Source organism: Molothrus aeneus, chromosome Z (assembly GCF_037042795.1).
Source record: "Molothrus aeneus isolate 106 chromosome Z, BPBGC_Maene_1.0, whole genome shotgun sequence".
Classification (NCBI taxonomy): Eukaryota; Metazoa; Chordata; class Aves; order Passeriformes; family Icteridae; genus Molothrus; species Molothrus aeneus.
In genome coordinates, this window is record NC_089680.1 from 23,476,450 (window position 1) to 23,496,054 (window position 19,605).

Genomic DNA, 19,605 nt, shown 5'->3' on the forward strand with positions numbered 1-19,605 from the left:
AGGAGAAGAGGCTGAGAGAGCTGTGATTTTTTTAGCTTGTAGAAGAGAAGGCTCAGGGACATCTTACCAACTTGTGTAAATACCTGTAAAGAATATGGAGCCACAATATCCTCTGTGGTGCCTAGTGACAGGACAAAAGGCAATGCTCAGCAACCTGCTGTAGCTGACTAAGCAGGGGTGCTGGAACAGATGATCTTCAGAGCCTTGAAACCTCAGCTCCCTTGGTTTAACTTGGTAAAAGCATTCAAGACCTTTTGCAATGGAGGATACTCCCATAAATGCCTATTTGACTTGACAGTCATTGAATTCTGCTGAATTAAAAAAATAGCTGTGGGAGACAGGAGCCAAAAAAACCCTCTGTACTACTAGTGTAGTAGGAATTGCTTAGAGTATGTGGAGTGATAATACTGTCAGTCCAATCACCAAAATCTTTGCTGAGAAAGATATACATAGTGTCCACACAGCCACAAACACAACTTGTACTAAGAGCTATAAAACCTACAGCAGGGAAAATAATGTATTGTACAATCTCTTTTCAGACATGTGTTCCTTGGTTGGTAAATAAATTAATATTAATTTTGCGACTGACCAGAAACCAATAATTTGTTGCACCACATTCAAAAACCATGGAGATTATTTTAACCCCACTAAATACAGTCTTTCTTCTAAGGAAACTAGTTGTTCTTGCGAAGGAGTGCTGAGATGAAACAATTGGAACTAGTCCTCTTTAAATTCCAGGCTAAAAATGAAAAGCTTTGAAAGTAAGGATCAAGATCTAAAGCTCTGTAATTTTCAAAGCAAGGCAGAGCAGATGGTATAAAACAGGATGGTCTGTTGAAAGCTACTGTTACTGTACTGTCTTGCCACATTCTATACAAGCATGACTTTTATTGTGTCCCCAAAAGATAGGGAAAAATATGCTTTGGTAAGCTAAAAACTACATTTGTAAACTACTAACAGGGAATCTTCTACATATTTGAAATTTATATCAAATTTCACTTTACCAAATGGAAGGAAAAGCAACTCAGGAGTATCACACTAAAGATAATGCAGTTTACTACTCTCAGCTTCTTCACAATGTAAGAAAGAGGAGATTTTGATTACAAATGGGACCTCTGACAGCCAAATAAAATATATTTCAAAGTCTCTTCTAAGTGGATAGCTTTAAGAGAAATGGTACATAATTCACAGTTAGTCAATATTTAAATAGAGTGAATGAGGTAGATGCTCTCCTTCAATGAAAACTTACAAACTAGTTCTTGTGAGAAATGATAGCTTGTTAGATCATCCTATTAACTACACTCAGTTTGCCATTGTTATGATCCCTGTGAAATGACATAAAACCATGCCTGGAGCTGTAACTAGAGCTCCTAGATACTCCTAATCTCAGTAAGATACAGATTTCAGAAGGAAATCCTTTTCCTGTCTCTACATGCACAATACCACATAGACTCACAATGATGGGAAAGGTACAAGTAGACTGCAAATCTTCAGCAGTTTGAGACCACACGGCAAAAAGTAGGCACTTTCTTTCTCGAACTATAGAGTGCCATGAGAATATACTTTTAAAAGTGCTTAAATGCATCTATACACAGTAGAGAGGAAAATGATCAGTGAAATATATTCTTTTATTCTTCATATTAATAGATCTTTGACATTAAATTTGGAAAAGCAGAATACAGTACTTGTGGTGACTTTAAGAACAGTCACTGTCGTGAAAGAGTGAAGCCAACCCACTTGGATGAAAATGAAAACTTCCTTCCCTATTCAAGACTAAATACACAAAGAAAATTAATGTTCTTCCTCTGTCAGCTGACTCTTACATGTAAGAGTTCTTCAAGATTTATTATTTGGCATTTCATGGCTCTGTATTGCTATACAAACATACATGTACAAGAAGGCTATGAGCAATGGATGGCACAATAGAGATTACCTGAACATTTGAAACTCCCTTAGATTAAAGGTTTCTGTTGAAAATTAAAAGGCCTATTAGGAGTGCCTTGCTTTGCTCAGTCTGGAAAAGAGAAGACTGAGAAGACCTCATTGCAGTTACAACTTCCTCTCGAGGAAAAGAGGAGGGGCAGGTACCGATGTCTTCTCTGTAGTGACCAGTGACAGGACCCAAGAGAACTGAAGGCTTGAAGTTGTGTCAGGAGAGTTTTAGTTTCCTTGGATATCAAGGAAAGGATTTTCATCCAGAGGGTGGTTGGGTACTGGAACAGGCTGTCCTGGGAGGTAGTCACAGCACCAGCCTAAGAGACTTCAAGAAGCATGTGAACAGTGCTCTCAGGCATATGCTGTTACTCATGGGATTATCCTGTGCAAGGCCAGGATTTGGACTTGATAATCACTGTGGGTCTCTTCCAACTCAGGATATTCTATGATTCTAGAGTACTTGAAAACAAGGGTAGTTGGAAGACTTGTCCATTTTAAGTGATACAACATTTATGCATATATGCTTTTCCATCCAAAATGGAATTTCAGTAGTAGTCATGAAGCTTTAAAATCAAACCCTACATTTGACATATTAGAAGAAATTACAAATTCCACAATGCACAATATTATTTTTCTAATGTATCACTGGCCCATACTGAGAAACAATCTATTATATAGATTTTGCATTCAATTTTTTTTGTCAAAAACTACACAGCACATCAAAAGTTAATAGCACTAGGGAGTTCTGTGATTAATATGAAAACAAATGGTATATTAAAAAATTTCTTTTCTTCTTCATTCACAATGATGAAAATGCTAGGATTTAACCTTTAAGGGTTAAAGAGTTTAATCAATGTCAATGTCTGATCTTCTGAAGGCGATAAAAGAACAGTCTGTCTAGCGATACCCAACAGAACATCACTTTGTCAAGCCACAAAGCACCCAAAAGCTTGTCAAGTAAGTTACCAGAAACCTCTTTGTGGTTAGAACTCAGCTCCTTCCTGCTTGACCTATTATTTGATATTTGACCACTTGGTTGCAAGACACTTGCTCTTTCCAGCTGAAATGTCACTGGGGCATCTTGTCAGCTCCCCGACATCTCGGCCTGACATACAATTTTACTTTTGTGTGCTACAAGGCAGAAAATGCAGGGCAATGGCCTTGCTTTAAATTCTGTCAGCATCAAAGATGGGCGTCACTCTTGGGTCCTACCAACAACAAAAAAGGAGTCTATTTGAAGGTCAAAACAGCCATTACTTTTTAGTCTTTCAGCTTAAACTAAATATATTACCTGCAACACTGGTTTGGGAACTGTCCTTATAAAGTATATAAACATATCATCAGAGATCCTCTCTCCACAATTGTTCTTCTTTCTTATGAAATGCAGACTTGATAAAAGGGTGAGTTTTCAGCGCCTGCAGGGACCAGATTCAGTGGTTAACTTAACTTGTTCAAATAGGCAAGTGGTATCATGTAGCTTTACAAGGAGCAACCTGACCTTCTCACATTGACCAGCAGTGACATTATTGTGCAGGAAGAGAAGCAGTCACATCATTTCTGTTTTGCACAACCTGCTTAAAGTTTGCAACTAAATGCTTGTCTTCAGTTGAGCTGACAAGAGAAAAGAGGGGGCTCAGTGAACCATGGCAGGGCTGCCATGAAATGACAGGAATCATTGGCATACATTTCAAATAGCTCTCTCAATCCTATTAAAGTATTGCAGTCCTGCTTTAAAATAGACAAGTATGAAACAACTTTGATAGATAGAGACTAAAATGGCTTATTGATTTTTTTTAAGACTGAGGAAAATTACCCAAAATGTGTCATTCTTTAACATTTAAAAATATACTACATAAAAAATGAACAACTGCAATAAATAAAAGTTTAAAGAAATAACTGCTTCAGTATGCAAAACTGACAGGTGCAGAAATGTGAACATACAAATGCACATTTTCATAAAACCATAAAATTAATGTGAAAAAATACAAATGCCGAGCTACAATTCAAAGATAGCAAAAAATTACATTTTAATTGCATCATTTTACATTAATATAATTTTTCCCTTCTAGAAGATTATTGATACTAAGAATCTGAAAATTCATTTTCCATTGTTCTTCTGGGATTGGATGTGACATCCAGGCTGAAGAAACAGATTGAAGACAGAGAACTGTCTCTGTTTTGCATAACACTGTAGGATGTGTCAGGTTCAGCTTGCAATGCCAAAAAGTCTAGGACAGAACTCTGGTCAGGCTGAATTTCTAGCTTGGAGCCACGCTGATGTTTGAACTACCTCTTGTTTCCTGGAATGATAAATAAAGAATAAAAAAAAACCAAAGCAAAAAGAGAATTTACATTTAGTGTTAAATTCCTTTCACAAAGGTATGTATATGAAGTATTTGCAAGTGTTTTCTTCTTGTTTTAACCACTTACTTTGGTACCTGAGAGCCAATAGTCATATCTAATAGAAAGAAACAAAGCATATTTTCTCAGGTATTCTGCCCAAGTAAGTGTTAGAAAAAAATAACCTCCTGTATTTGAAGTGCTACAAATACTTATAGAGAACTTTTACCCCCTCTTCATTACAATTACCAGATTTCTTTTTCATCAAATAAACAAATGTTTCCCAGTCTCCCCATCACTGTTACCAGGAAACACATGCCATGCTAATTATGGAATGTATTTGGGTTTTTTAAGATATATTTTACCATCAATTGAAATCAAACACTTAATACTCTTCAAATGTTAGCCTGTAAGAAAATGGCCAGAAAACACACACTGAATGTACATTGATGGGAACATGATTCATTTTTCAATAAGTCTCAACATTCAGTCAAACAGATAATTCAACATTAAAGAACTTCCAGCACTAAAACATCAGGCATTGTTTGACAGATTATGGATAATATCAGTGTATCAATACTAGCAATTCTTTTAAAAATGGTAAAAGAACGACATTCTGTATTCCCCTAAACAAAGAAAAGAAAACTCGAAGACATGTAGCTCTTCTGCCCTTTACCAATGCACTACATTGTGTGAAAATAACAAAAATTTAATCAGGTCTTATAATATGTGAAAGCATCATATGCAAGGCATAATTATAGAATAAAAAAAATTAACACACTGAATGGCCATTTCAGTATCTCTGAGGTTTAGAACACTCTCTTTTCATCATTTAAGGAAGAGTATAAATGCATATACAAACACACACATACATTGAGGCAGAAACCCATATCTACAGACACACTAACTCATATATATTTGGAGAGAAGCTGAAGGGTGTGTGTATATTCATATTTCAACAAATCCAGTCTCAATCATATGTATAAAGACACATTCATGAAAGATTCCCCTTTCCTCAGTTACCATTGCTGAAGAAAAATCAATTGTTGCCTCTAACACCTACTTCAACAGGTCCCTTTGATATGAACTCTTTTGATTTCCTGATTTCACCAAAAGCTATATTGCAGCCACTGTAAACTCCTAGGCTATGCTAGACCTTCATTAAGAACCCATACAGAAGCAAATTTAGATGACTGTTTCAAGTACATAGTTAAAATGAAGTAGTGCCCTGAGTTTTTTCTAAATTTTAGGTCTGACGAGGATGAGATAACCAGCAGGACTAGGAAGTAAGATATGTAATACTCTAGTTTTTCAGTCCTTCTGGGCTCTACCCTACCAAATGAGAACCCTTAAAAAGCCAATGTACAAATGAGATCTCAGCGTACTGGCCAACCTGAAATGAGAACTCAGTGAAGGCTAATACACCAATTAACAGCCTCTTCTTTGTACACTATAATCAACTGACCACACACAAAATTCTCTCTAAAATAAGAATCATTCATTAAAACCATTACAGCAGTATTGAAATACACAAACAACTTATGATGTTCTAAAAAAAACTTCTATGTGTAAAAAAAATTAAATCAATAAGCTTCAAGCTACAAATGGGTTTTACTCTGGATAACAAATACTGAGGACAAATTTAAACATACTGCTTTCAACACCTCAATTAATCAGCATACCGCAATGAATGAAAAATCTCATGCTATGATTACACTCACGTATTACTCTTTTGCAAGCTGTAGTGAGGGTTTTTAAAAAAAATATGGCATCAAAATCCCAGTAAAGAGGTAAAAAATCAGATTTCCTTTGAGAGTTGCAAAAAAAAAATTATGAAACTTAATGATTGGCAGCAAGTCAATAGACTCTGTTACAGTAAAAGCTTCAATGCTGGGGAAAAAAAAGCTCTGGTTTAGTTATCTAGAGCCTGTGCTATACTTCTCACAAAAAATAGAATTCTAGTCGTTGAACAGAAGGGAAATCAGATTTAATAGCAATGTGATTGATATAAAAAACAATTTTAGTCCTAAGAACTGTTTTGATCCAATATCTTTATACACCTTCAAAATTAATAAAAAAATAGTATTCTATAGGTTAGAAGAAAAAATACGCTGTTATAGATCTGTTATAATATTCATTTTCTGAACACATACCTTTAGAGAGGAATTTTAAAGGCAGTTATAAACAGACCACTTTCATCATTATTATATTTAAACACCTTTCTAAAAAGGGTTCTAAATTTACAAACTCAAATGACTATGCCAGAGCTGTAGTGATAATCCATCATATAAATATGCATTTAGGTAATTTTTCAAAGAGAAATTATATATCTGAAATAAGGTGTCTGTTTGGCACTTTTACTTACCCTGTAAGTCATACATGACTCCATCTGAACTGTTACACTTGACCAGGTAAATAGGTATCTAGGACACATATGTCTAGCAAAAACATGCTTTCAAAATATTTATGTAATATAGTAATTGGTCATGTCCTGTGCACATTTTTCAAAGTTTGATCACCTAACTTTACAAAATGTGGTTTCTTGAAGACAAAATCTGAAAAGCTACTCTATATTATGGAATAATTGCTTTCTAAACTTTAGTTTACCCAAACAATTTTTTAATAGACGTGGAAAAGATTTCCAAAACAGTTTTTCTCTATTGTTGCTCTGTGACTAACCTACAGTCAAATTTAAGATCTAGTTTAAAGGTTGTCTCATGACATATGAGCTGTTTTACCACAGTTAAAACTCATTTATAGTGAGTTGCTTTATTATGATGATATTGTGATGGAATATTTTGATACCATCATTTATTATATCCTTATATTTTGTTTTTATTACAATGTCAGCCTACCCAAAAGCGTCGTGCTGTGATCAAAGATGCCCATTTTGCTTTTGTATATCCATATTTGTGGAATAACATGCACAGTTGGACACCTGAAATTAGAAGACTATGCATGTGTTATGACAGTGGTGCAGATAATTACATAAGGAAATAAACTGTTACAAGCATAATGTTTATCTTCAATTGCAGGAAAAAAATCTACAGCTGAAGCTGCAGAATTAGTCAAAACAGTTTCAGCCTTCAAAATCTACACAAAGGTAATTTTACTGGACAATTTTCACAGCTTTTCAATTTCCCTCAGCTACGTATGTTATTACAAAAACTTCTTCCACTTCTCAGGTTTCCCGCCACTAATTTTTGTCACTTCAAACTGCTTTCAAATACTCAGTTTCAAAACACAGTAGCCCAAACTTCTCTACTGCTTTCTTCTGACATGTAGCATGCTACCTTATTAAAAAATATATTGTTAGAAAATCAGAATAATAAATAGTGATAAGATTTTTGTGCATTAAGGCTTCTGGGTTATGCATGCAATAACAACTGGCTCCAAATGAGGAAAAAAAAAACGTGAAACTGCTCAGAATCAGAAGAGACCAAATAAGAGACAAAAGGGCATGAAGATTAACACTGAATACAAGTTATGACAGTTCCCTACCTATGTGATGGTGTAGGTGTGATAACAAGTTCAGTGTTATATCTCAATGTAAATGAAACAAAATTGAATTACAAAGCCAGAAAGTGATCTGTGATTCGCCAGAATACAGGACACATAGGTGTGTGAGGATACCTGTCAGTAAACAGAAATGCAGAGGGAGGACCCACTTTACTTTCTTCAGAATTCTAGCAACTCCTAAAATCTCTGCAAGGGCAGTAGCACAGTTTCTCAAGAGTAGGAAGAACTTTAAGTTAAACACAGATGCAGAGAATGGTGGAGGGAAAGTGAGAAATGGTCAATATATTTCTCCACAACTGATTTGTGATACTCACTCTCCTCAGCCCAACTCCACAACATACAAATACAAAGTAATACCAGTAGACCGCAAATAAAATGGCCGATAAAATTCTTTTCAGCTTTTGCCACCTATGCTTCCTTACAGCTTGCATAATTTCACTGGTGCAATATCACTTCCAGTAAGTGTTAAAAAAAGAACCACTGTCTTCAATAACCATTTTGCAGCACTTATGTGGAAACCCTATTTCCACATAAAAGATGTACATTTTCAGATCATTCACAACCTCCTACTCAGACTGCTATTTCCAAAACTGACTTGCCTTTTGCCAGATAATGCCAAGGGACTACTAGTATGCTGCATCGGTTCTTTTTCTATCTATTAAAAGTAGCTCCAAGAGCCATTTCTTACTTTCTTACTTATTTGAAATAATCAAATGCTACAAATGGGTATTTAAAACTAAAGTATTACTTGTGGATGGATGTCAGTGTAATACAATGTTAGTTACAAACTTTTGCAAAGCAGGAATTGTATAATCGAAACTGGAAAGTTTGCTTCCCATGTCAGTGATCTTGCAGTTCTGTATGCTGAGGCCGTAGGACAAAATTGGTGATCTGACACAGCGTAAGAAAATGGTAACATTTGGTATAAATTTTAATTGTCAGCACTCCTACCTGGATTGTGCAGACAATTTGCTATCAGAGAATAATTCAGTGGGCTGCCATACCAAGTCAGAAAGGTAGACACACAACATACTTTGGATGCTGCTAGCCAACAATATTAATAGCTCTTTTCATCATCAAGAATTCTCTCTTCCACTTTCAGGACTTTTTAAACAAGTATGAGTCTGTAATATAGGGAAATTACAATTTTTTCTTACTTTCCTAATGCTCTTGCATTTAATTCATTCAGTGAAATCACACTCTGGAGGCTTGATTAAAAGCAATTAAGACAAAGATTTCATTATATATTGTATTGTTTTTTTAAAAGAAAATCCTGTTTCATTCAAACATATTTAAACCTGGATGTTTGAAGAACACAAGATTGGATGCATTATCATGCCAGCTAAACACTTTATCTTCAATGTTTGGTTGGCCTAAAGACAAATAACTTGGTTCTGCATTGTTAATTTTGATGTTTTCTAAAAGTTTTGGCTAAATTCCACACACAGCCTATACTGCAAGCCTTTGTTCCAGATGCTTCACTGGGAATAGGGAAGTTTCCCAATTTTAGGTCAAATTCTCTGCACAATGCTATTAATACCAAAATATTACACAAAGCCGTGCTCTTTTTTTAATGGCGAAATTATTGGTCTGTTTTGATTTCAATCCAAGTTTCCAAATTCTTGAGTATTTAGTACTTTTAGAGCTTTTACTACTTTAGAACTTAAGTTCTTAGTACGTTTTGCCCATGATACCTACCACTGTCTTTCCACTTCCTCATGAGTGGAAGCAACTTCTGCTTATTTATTTATTTGTTTTGAATCTGGGTGGCCAACCCAAATGACTACTGCTTTACTTTGTGCTGCATGCTGCAAACAACACTGAAAGGTACTCTATGTTTCACAGCAGCGTTTAAGATCATCCCTGCTTTTAACTGATGCCTCTCTTGCTTCCCAGGAAGGCTTTCCTACTATGTGACTTTTCCCCCAGCTTCTCATTGCCTTACATCGGTATGTCATTCATGGTTCCCTCTCAGCATCCATTTCTTTCTAGCAAGAAAGGGAGGAGGGGACTACAATCAGAGACTAAAAGACTCACAATGCCATGGTAAGGCACCACCAGCTCACAAAGTAGTCCACCCCCTACTTAGCTTTTTCTTCTGGGAAAACAGTCCCTATTGCACTAGTTAAAGTGCCAAACTTCATATTCTCATGAGATATGTATTCAGCCATCATCCCAGTTCCTATCCAGTGAGACTGTCTGACGTAAGCCTTCAAAGTTTCATCTGAGTTGGATGTATACTGCTGCTCTAGCAGAAAAAGGAAAGAAGTATATTTACATTAATTTTGCCAAACATTAGCATCTTCTGTCCAATCATTTGAATGCAGAAGTGTTAGGAGAAAACAGCTTAGAGAACAAGGGTTGACACATACAGTGTGAAATCTTAAGGTGCTTGAATGCAATGAGGGAGAAAGTGAGACAGAACCACGTTTCATCTCCCTAACAGTGCTACAGTCCACATGAACTTTGTGACAGGTCTCTGTCTCTCAGCCACACTTCACTAGCTTCTGCTGACATTCAGCTGTCAGACAGCAACCCTTTACCATGCCCCTAACATGCTCTACAGCTTCACCCAATTAACTCGCTTTCACTTGACATTGCAGCAAAAAGCTTCATAATAGGTGGTCAAGGTGCACGGTGTCTGCTTGCCCTCTAACTGCTCACACACAGCAAAATGCTACCTTCGTTTTTGTCTGTTTGCGACGAACTGGAGCAACTACAATTTAGGCATTCTGCTACTAAATGGAACATGGATAGTGGACCTTTGCCAGCAGTGCATTTATTAATCTCTCACCAAAAACCATCCTGGAGCTGATAATCACAGCAATTTTGGCAAAAAAGGAAATTACACTGATCCAGTAAAATACTTCAATCACTTTATACTTAGCAAAAATATACTGTAACAGCAATTTTGTTTCAAGGGGAAAGAGGGAAAAAAGTAATTTATTTACAATAGTGGCACTTAACAACAGAGGAGGAAGGCTGCAAACAATGAAAGTGTCTTTATGACTCAGCTTTCTTGCATTAAAAAATTTAGGTATACAGAAGATTAATTTCTCCTATGCATTTCTGCCAAATACACAATATTTTAGGAGTATTTTTAGAAATATGGATCTGTATAGCTAATAAAACAAATTGTCTATTAAGAATATGGAAATTAACATTCTAGGATTCATTTGATAGCTTGTAGAAAAATAACACCAAACACACAATTCACCATTACTTTGCTGACAGATGCTTTGAGAATACTTTGATTTGCTCACTAGTTCTTCAAGTATATTTCTATATAAATATACGGGGTAGGTCAGAAAAGTCCCTTAAAAAGTCAATATGTATGTAATAAGTATTGATGACACCCAAGTGCTCTGTGCTGAAGAGGGTGGAAGAGTCTGGATTGAGCACTGGTGTCTGGACAGTGAAATTATGAAAACCACTATAGCAAATATCTTCCACTGTCCTTATGGGTTTCAACTACCAAAATTCCAGCAAGACAGGGCTCAAAAACTATCAACATAGCCCTTTAAGATTCTGGTTTGCTAAACTACAGCAAGCTCACATAGGTTATGTATTTTAATTTCTTTCCTATCTACAGGGAAAGTACCCTTGCACCTCTCTTTAAAAATCTTTGAAAGGGCATTTTTTCCACTCAAGAATTTTTATTTTCACAAAGAGAAGCAGACATCAAGACTGTATAAAGTAGAAGCTCAAGATATGTCCTAAGCATGAAGTAAGGAAAAAAAGAAAGGAAATACATTGATTAAGATGTAAAGCAGACTCCTCTCATGACAGGAATTTATGGGAAGAACATAGAACCAACCTGTCTTTATGAAAGGTGGTGAAAAGCAGCAAATCATAAAGAATTGGAACTCACATACCTCTGGAAGAGGTTGCTAGTGCAGAAGTGGATAGTTTTGCAGCAATAAAGAAAATACAGTGAACACCTCAATCAGATTCCATGTAGAAAAATGGCATTACTAAGAATTAAAATGAAGTGTCAGGGACATGCATGCCTTCATAGTGAATAATATTACTGTAGATCTTGTAAGTGAACAAATATTATTTTGGTTCGCTAGGTATTCAGATTTTAATCTGGTGGTTGTAATCCTGAAATGACAAGAGAAATGCTGATGTCAAGATTTGCCAGCCTTTACTATCCGCTCCTGAGGAGTAGATCAAAGTTCACTCTTTGGAGACAATGGAACTAGGACCATAAACTGGATACAGACATGGTTTATGCAACCTATCTGCACCTAGTAGAAAAGCAGACTGATTGGAATCTCATATATAAAATACAAACACTTGCATTTTGAGTCAGAACACCTGCACAGTTGCATTAGCCTACATGCAAATCTGAATCTCAGTTAATCTAAATAACTGTATTAAACTGAGTAGTCTCTTTAAAAAGATCCTCTAGTGATGGAGCAAAGAATGATTGACTTATAACATGTTTCAAAGTGAACTAGTGTTACTGCCAATTTCATTTTCTCAGAATGGAGGTTTATTATTAAAATCATCAAGGTATTAGGAGAACAAAGGATTCCATCCTTTTAGCGCTGGCCAATGCATGTAGATTTTCTGGATAGCCCACTGCAGATGTGTAGGCTTCCACCTCCTAGCCAAAATCCTGATAAGGGCTCCATCCCACTTCACCATAAATTAGTTTACAGACAGATTCACCACAAAGAGGTACATTTGGCTCCCTGTAGGTTTAGTACAGTTTTCTAAGTTTTGTTTGCTTATTCAAGGCAAGTACTTTAATGTTCATTGATCCCCAGTAAAATTTAGCTGAGGTAACTTCAGGAGGGAATTATTCCTTCTCCCACAGATTACATGCAATATCTGAAGCAGTGTATCTTCAACAGAGTCCTAAAGGACAGTTTTATAACAGTAATGATCAGGGAAAACAGTAGGCTTTCCAGCAATATTGCTTATGAAGTATCAGTTGATATGTGAATGCCTAGGAAAAATATTTTAGGCTCTGTTTCAGTTGATGGATAATACGTAGGTCTTCTGTAAATTCAAGATCCAAATTACATTAACCGGGCAAGGAATCAAACTTATCAGTTATAAACAACTTGAGTGTGGGTGAGCTAGGTTACTGTCTCTGTTGGTTTTGGCCAAATCTATATATACAATTATATATCAGACTGAAATTAAATTAAAAAAATTAATAATTACTTGAACAGTACTTTTTATACTTACTAGATTCCTGAGCAAAGCCTCTGAGAATTGTTCTTAGCTCAGGTACTAGGTCGTCTCTTTCTGTGAGACTCAATATGCAGTCCAAGTGAGCCCACTAGGCAAATGGAACTAATATTTCCTGCATGCCAATCATATTTTAGATGAGTAAACATTAAAAAAATGCTAATGGAATTTCATCCTTTCCTATATATTTAAGCCAAATGTGTTTTTTGATAGCAAAGTTAAAAGCAACAAAAAACCCAAAAAACCAAAAAACAGTCACTACCACCACGTGCTACAAACAAACAAATAAAAACAGCCCAAAACTCAGAATCTACCAACACATACAACACTCCAAACTTTCAGCAGTCATGAAAAACAGAGAGGAAGATTTGGGAAAGTGTTTTTCAGCCTTTTGTTTTGTAAAACCAGAAAGGTGTAATACAAGTTTAAAAAATTAGGTTTTCTAAAACAACCCAACAAAACCCCCAAAACAGGGATGTTTCAGTAATTTGGTGTGCCTTGTACATTCCAGAATTATACCTTCAATTTCTTTACTCAGAGGTCCCATTAAGATTACAGTCTTCTAAAACATCTCATATTTAAAGCACAGAAAACTTTAGTAAGTTATTAAATTAAACTCAAAGTACTTAAAGCAACAGGATGTGTTGACATATACAAATTAAAACTAAACTGTATGACTTGATGTGTCAGGAAACTTCGCAAAGCCCTGGTTAAGTTACAGTGTTTAATGTTCAGACTCCCAAAAGAATGCAACAGATTTAATGTACCTTGTGAAAGGAAATTTGATGTCACACAGGCTTTGAAAGACTAACAGGAGCATATAGCATATGCCTGACCATAAGCATATAAGCACCACACAAGATGATCCTTCTGTGATCAAAGGAGACCCTCAGTGTTAAACAAAAGCTGAAAAATTAGTGAATTATTTCATTATTGTGGTTCTGGCCTTCAGAAACTGTATTTGTCAAATCATCTTCATCACCTAGATAGCATAAAAGTCTTACAAGGTACTGCTGAATATACAAATTTAAGAGAGGCAAGTATTGCAATGTTAGCTTTGTGGCAACATTAACTGAGTCAACTATGAGTTTATGGGCAAACTTCAGTTGAGACCCACATCCAAAGGTGTGGCTTTAAGATTTCTATAGGCTTCTCTGAAAATAGGAGTTCTTTTAGGAATTCAAGGAATTACACCATCTGAAAAGGATGAAATGGAATCATTGCACCTTCATAATGTCACAGCTTTCCTAGTATCATCACATGCATCAGGGAAACTCTGCTCGTGATTAACTACACTACTTGTGACCAAAATTTTAGTAAATTTTATTATTCACTTTTCATTTTAAAGGTACCCTCCCTTCCACCACAAAGAAGAAAAAAAAAAAGGGGGGGGGTGAATTGATTGCTTGAGCAAAAGAGGCTCCTGTCTTTCCAAATGGTTGCCTTTCTCAAAGTCAAAAACCCCCTCAAATTCTTATAAAATAGGGAAGTGAAATTACACTTTCAGAAGCACATTTCTTTCTAAATCAATTTCTTTAACTCAACTGTTAAATAAACTGAAGAAAACAAATGTTATTTGAATAATCAAGATCACTATCATAATAAATCATAGTAACAACTTTTTAGCTGACAGTAAAGCTCTTTACCCTATGGAATGCCCACTTCCCATTTTAAAAATTTGTTCAATGATTAGTTTATTCAACAGGTCAAACTGCTTCCCAGACTTCAGTCTCTGGAGAAAATGGGTCCTCACTATGATCAACTATAAAAACTGTGCCTTCTCTACATGATGTGGCATTATCAGAATTCAATTAAAATTTTTTATACATAACTTAGAAACAAAAATAAATAAATAAATAAATAAATAAACAAACAAACAAATAAATAAATAAATAAATAAATACCTGATGGGTAAATATTAAACAGTGTATCTTAAATATGTAAGACTCAACAAAAAGAAAGATGAAGATGTAACTTGCTGTCTGTATTTCCCTTAAATCATGTCAACATTACAGGAATAAAATTATGTGTTAAGAACAATATTATGCTTTGTGCACTAATTGAATTTCCTGTCTATCTCCACAAGTTGTACTCTCTAAATTTCAAAGGTTTGGTTTTTCTTCATTTGTCACATTAACTTTTATGCTTTAAGTACAAAATGCAAGCAAATGGAAGTAGGCAAACATATTTATTTTTTCAAGAAATATGTTACTCTGCTGCAAACATGTCACAGAATGGAATGCAAACGTTTTTTCACAGTTGAAAAGGATGGAAACATGCACAATTATAGGAGAAGGCAGGGGAAAAGAGCATTAACAAGTCAACAGGAAAACAATTTCATAAATTCTAGAAAGGCGTAAGGCCAACCACAGTTGCCAACCACAGTTGGCTGCTGTGGTTTGCATCTACCCTTCTTTACCCCACTCACTATCTCCCTTTGGCCTAAAGAGGATTTACCCTCCCCTGTGTGGACTAGTGAGGTTAGTTCTGACAGTAAAATCTGCTGCGGGGCAATAGAGACAATACTTGTGCTCCTTGTGCTCCCAGTACAGACTGATCTTACCCCCAGTACAGACTGCACCAGAAGCAGAAACTAAGAGGAGACAGAGCATCAGAGACAGTTGTGCCCCGTCTAGGGAAGGCTGACTGCGAGGTGCCTCTCTGCCACCCAGAGGGAAACACAAACCTCTTAACACGAGATTTACCTTTACAAAACATAAAGAGTGTGTGTGTACACATATATGTTTTTTAATTTAATTATTTTTCTTAATGGGTGCATGTAATATTAGCCATACTATGTTACAAGCGCATGCTGCACATACACGCATTACTGAGACTAGCTGAGAAAGAGGCTCCTGGCAACACTGCCCTAGGTCATACTCTAATCTTTTTTTTCCCCCTGTGATCTAGACAGTGAGCTAGTAGAATAAAGTAAACAAGAACAGCAAAAAGACAACAAAAATTGTCTTTCTATTATCTATCATCCTGATCAAGTGAACTGCAATCCACAGGGTGCATCTACACATCTTGCACTCTTTATCAAAGTTAATATCTGAAGATCAGCAGTGAATTTTCTCCTTATAAACAGTGCTTTAAATACTTAGCTTGAAACATAAAACCTAACAGGTGTGAAAACAAGAAAATAATTATTCACAACAGTATAACTTGTAGGATTTAAATTTAAAATGTCAAGAAAATATCAGAAATATGACAGACTGCACTGCATGGATTCACTCACCATTTAAGCATCTATGCTAGACTCATTCAGGCACACAGCTATGCTTTAATCCCCTCCAAAAATTTCTCAGCAAATTCAGAGTCTCAGAAAAGACAGACATTCCCTTTATGTTTAACCCACAGTTTAGCAGGGAATAATAGAAGCTTCCCGGCTCTCTTTCTTGAAATAACTTCTTCAAAAGGGAGGAGGAAGCACCTTCTGGCCTGAGTAAAAGTCCTTGAGTCTGGAAAAAAGTGAATTTGTCTGCCTTTGTAGAGAATATTCCTTTTCTTCTATAAAGACAGTAAAATGGTGTCCTTGGCTGTGTTCTTTTGTAAAAACTTTATCCCAGGGTTAAATGTCCTGGTCTATAATATCCAGTTCTCGGAATAACACCCTGTCTAGCACTCCCAATACTTTCATTTCTACTACAGCATTAACAATATATATAATAATATATGAATGTTTCTTTTAATTTGATGTCCTGGAAATGCTCCTTCGATAGGTGTGGGAAGAAGGCAAAAGAAAAAGCAGTGTGTAGCCAACAGGAAGAAAATGTATGCGGCTGATGAATCAAACTCATTGTGTATTATCAATGAAACACATTTCAAAAGTCTAGTGCAAAGGTGTCTAATAAGGAAAAAGCCATCACATGGTTGTCTCCTGACTTACAGCTGCCCTCCACAGCAACTCGGGCATTTCTGAAACATTCTTTTCCAGGAAACCCCACCTAGTATTTGCAAAGAAAATAGAAGACTTGCTCATTCCAGTATTTCTCCTTTGAAAACTGAATGAAATAAAGTGTAGGCATACACTGCCTTGCTCTCCACTAATCTGCTGCAGGCAGAGAATGAATGCATGATGATTTTTTACAGGACAAACTTGAACCTACACTTCAGACTTGCTTCCTTATCCAAATCATTAGTTTCTCAAAATTAATTTCCAATTAGTTGCTCCTGAAGGTACTATTGTTGCACTGGCCTGTATTTAGGATAAGAGGTGAATACAGCTTTAGCTTCCAAGTGTCTTGTTTTCAGTCCTGGGAACTGAGGATTCTTGTTGGTGAGCTGGTAGTTCCAGTACCTCACTAGGAACACATTTCTAATGCCATAGAAATGCAAACCATGAAGGAAAAAAAAGGAAAGGAGATTACCTTCCTGAAAACATGGCCCTCCTTTTTTGTGACTTAGCCAATGACTTGAAAGATTTGTTTTGTGCTGAACAGCAGAACAAACCTGCGGTCATTTAGGAACTTCATGGTTTCCATTAAACCACACAGCATGGACATTTGGAATTTCATAGCAACAGTGAAGTGAGAATGTAGATCTTACTCTTCCAAAGTACCGACCTCTGCTGAGAGTTAACACCCACACACATTCTCTCACATTCCTTAGCCAATTCATGTCATTAAGGAGAGCTGAAGAACAGACCAAACAAAGGAAAAAAACAAACTAAAACAAACCAAAACAAAAAAAAAAAATCCCACAAAACCCAAACCAACCCCACTTAAGCCTCTTTCTTAAGCACTTGAAAGTAAAATGCTAAAAGTGGAAATGTAATGTTTAAATGCAGCACTCTTTCTGTCCATCTACAGTGTTTACAGTATTAACCCTCAACTGAAAAACTGAATTATTGGAAACCACCTAATTACCCAAACATTTACCTCTCTGCAGGTGTAAATACATGGGCCTAATAAGCCTTCCCACTGTGAAAGCAGTTATTTAAATTATATTAAAATATTAAAAACTATTTAATGAGCTTTTTTCCCCTAAAGTAAATTGAGTGTGTGCCTTAACCTGCTTCAGGCAAAGGAAGTTTCAAACATATTGGTTTTGAAACTAGCCATTATTTCCCATGTTGCAAAAATGGCAATCTTATTTCCCAACAGCAAATGAAACTGTCAGGAAAATTTAGATGCAATAAAATTGGGTGGTTAAACCAACATGCTGGATTTGGAATAAAACTGAATTAAAGGAATTAAAATTAAGCATTATGTCAGTCAAACTTTAGAAAAAACTATTTGAAATGGGGGAGGGGGATGTATTGGGGTAGGGGGTTTTTTGCAAAAGTTAGGTTTTGGACTTGGTGAGGTCCACCCATAACTACCTATTTTATGTCCATCAACTGTGTCACATTTGAAATTTGCGCATTGAAAAATATTTTGCATAAAATGTGTTGCTTCTGGCAACATTTCTGCCTAAATAAAAAGTTGTCAGGCAGTGTGTGACTTTAGTGGTACAGAGTTTTAAAATGGTGGCTTCAGTCCAAGGCTAGCTAATAACGGCTGACATGCACTGGAATCTTGAGGCCTAAATCAACATTGTTTTCACAGCTGTAATTAAGCCACCTAATCAGAAGCACATTTTGACGGGACAGTTTCTGGAAGCCAGACATTACAATTTCTTATGCCTGGAGCGCAGTGGCTCATGAGAGGTCCTCATTTAATTTCAGGTTTTAAAAAAAAAAGGCTGTAAAATGAAAAGAGTATAAAAAAAAGCAGTGTATGGCCGTTGAAATGAAGCAGGCCTATGTGTTCATGCATTGACCAACCCTGCATCCCACCCTGCTTCGGCTCTTTGCCGAGTCCCCAGCTCTCAAGTGGCAGCTACACACAGTGAGATTAAGGGCTTCTGCCAAAGTCAACAGATGAGCTGGTCTGAACTGGCTCTCTGTGTGTTCTGATTGTAAATTGTGCTGGTGATGATTAGAGAACTCTAACACAGGATGTCAACTCTTAAAACTGTCCAGAGAAAATATTTTACTTTTTTTTTAAGTTCAGGAAATTTTTTTAAACTTCTTTTGTGGCTTGGTACAAAGTGTTGTGTCTATAACTTTCAGATGATTAAAATATGAATTCAAACAAATCAAGTAACTATATTATTAAAAAATACACTGTTACTTGCTCTCATTGGACATACTTCCTTCATTTAGGAATGTTTACATAGCAGTGCTGCTGCAGAATGCAACACTTTGACAAGTACAATACAGCAGTTTTGTGCTTCTTCCACCTGCCAAGTGGAAGACAGCTGCAAAATTCAGACTATCAGCTACTTTTGTTGTATGATTATCAGTCTGAGAACTTGTCATACCTGCTTCAACAGCTACACTGCCTTGTTTTTTTTCTGGAGCACAGCTACATTGGTAACTGTAACATAAACTTTCAACCCCAGAGGCCACTGTAAAACTATCAATATGAAGGCACCAGTCACTGGGGTCTGATTACATTTGGTTATGCACTTTAATTACATATGGATTCTATTAACTGAACCTTTTGCCTTATAGGCAACATTTTAATCAAATTACTATAATTTTCAAATATAACAGTCTGACAAGTTTAAAGTTCACGTACCTAGAATAATGAGTATCAAAAAATTTTTGCATAGAAAAGG

General features: G+C 36.0%; 1 protein-coding gene across 1 annotated transcript in view; it reads right to left on the bottom strand.

Moving 5' to 3' along the window:
- Positions 1–3,945: 3,945 nt before the first annotated feature.
- CCDC171 (coiled-coil domain containing 171) overlaps positions 3,946–19,605 on the bottom strand; it is a 152,491-nt gene continuing 136,831 nt past the window's right edge. The window contains exon 24 of the mRNA XM_066569192.1: positions 3,946–4,235. Coding sequence (XP_066425289.1) covers positions 4,222–4,235 — 14 coding nt within the window. The 3' untranslated portion in view covers positions 3,946–4,221. The remainder of the gene's footprint in view (positions 4,236–19,605) is intronic.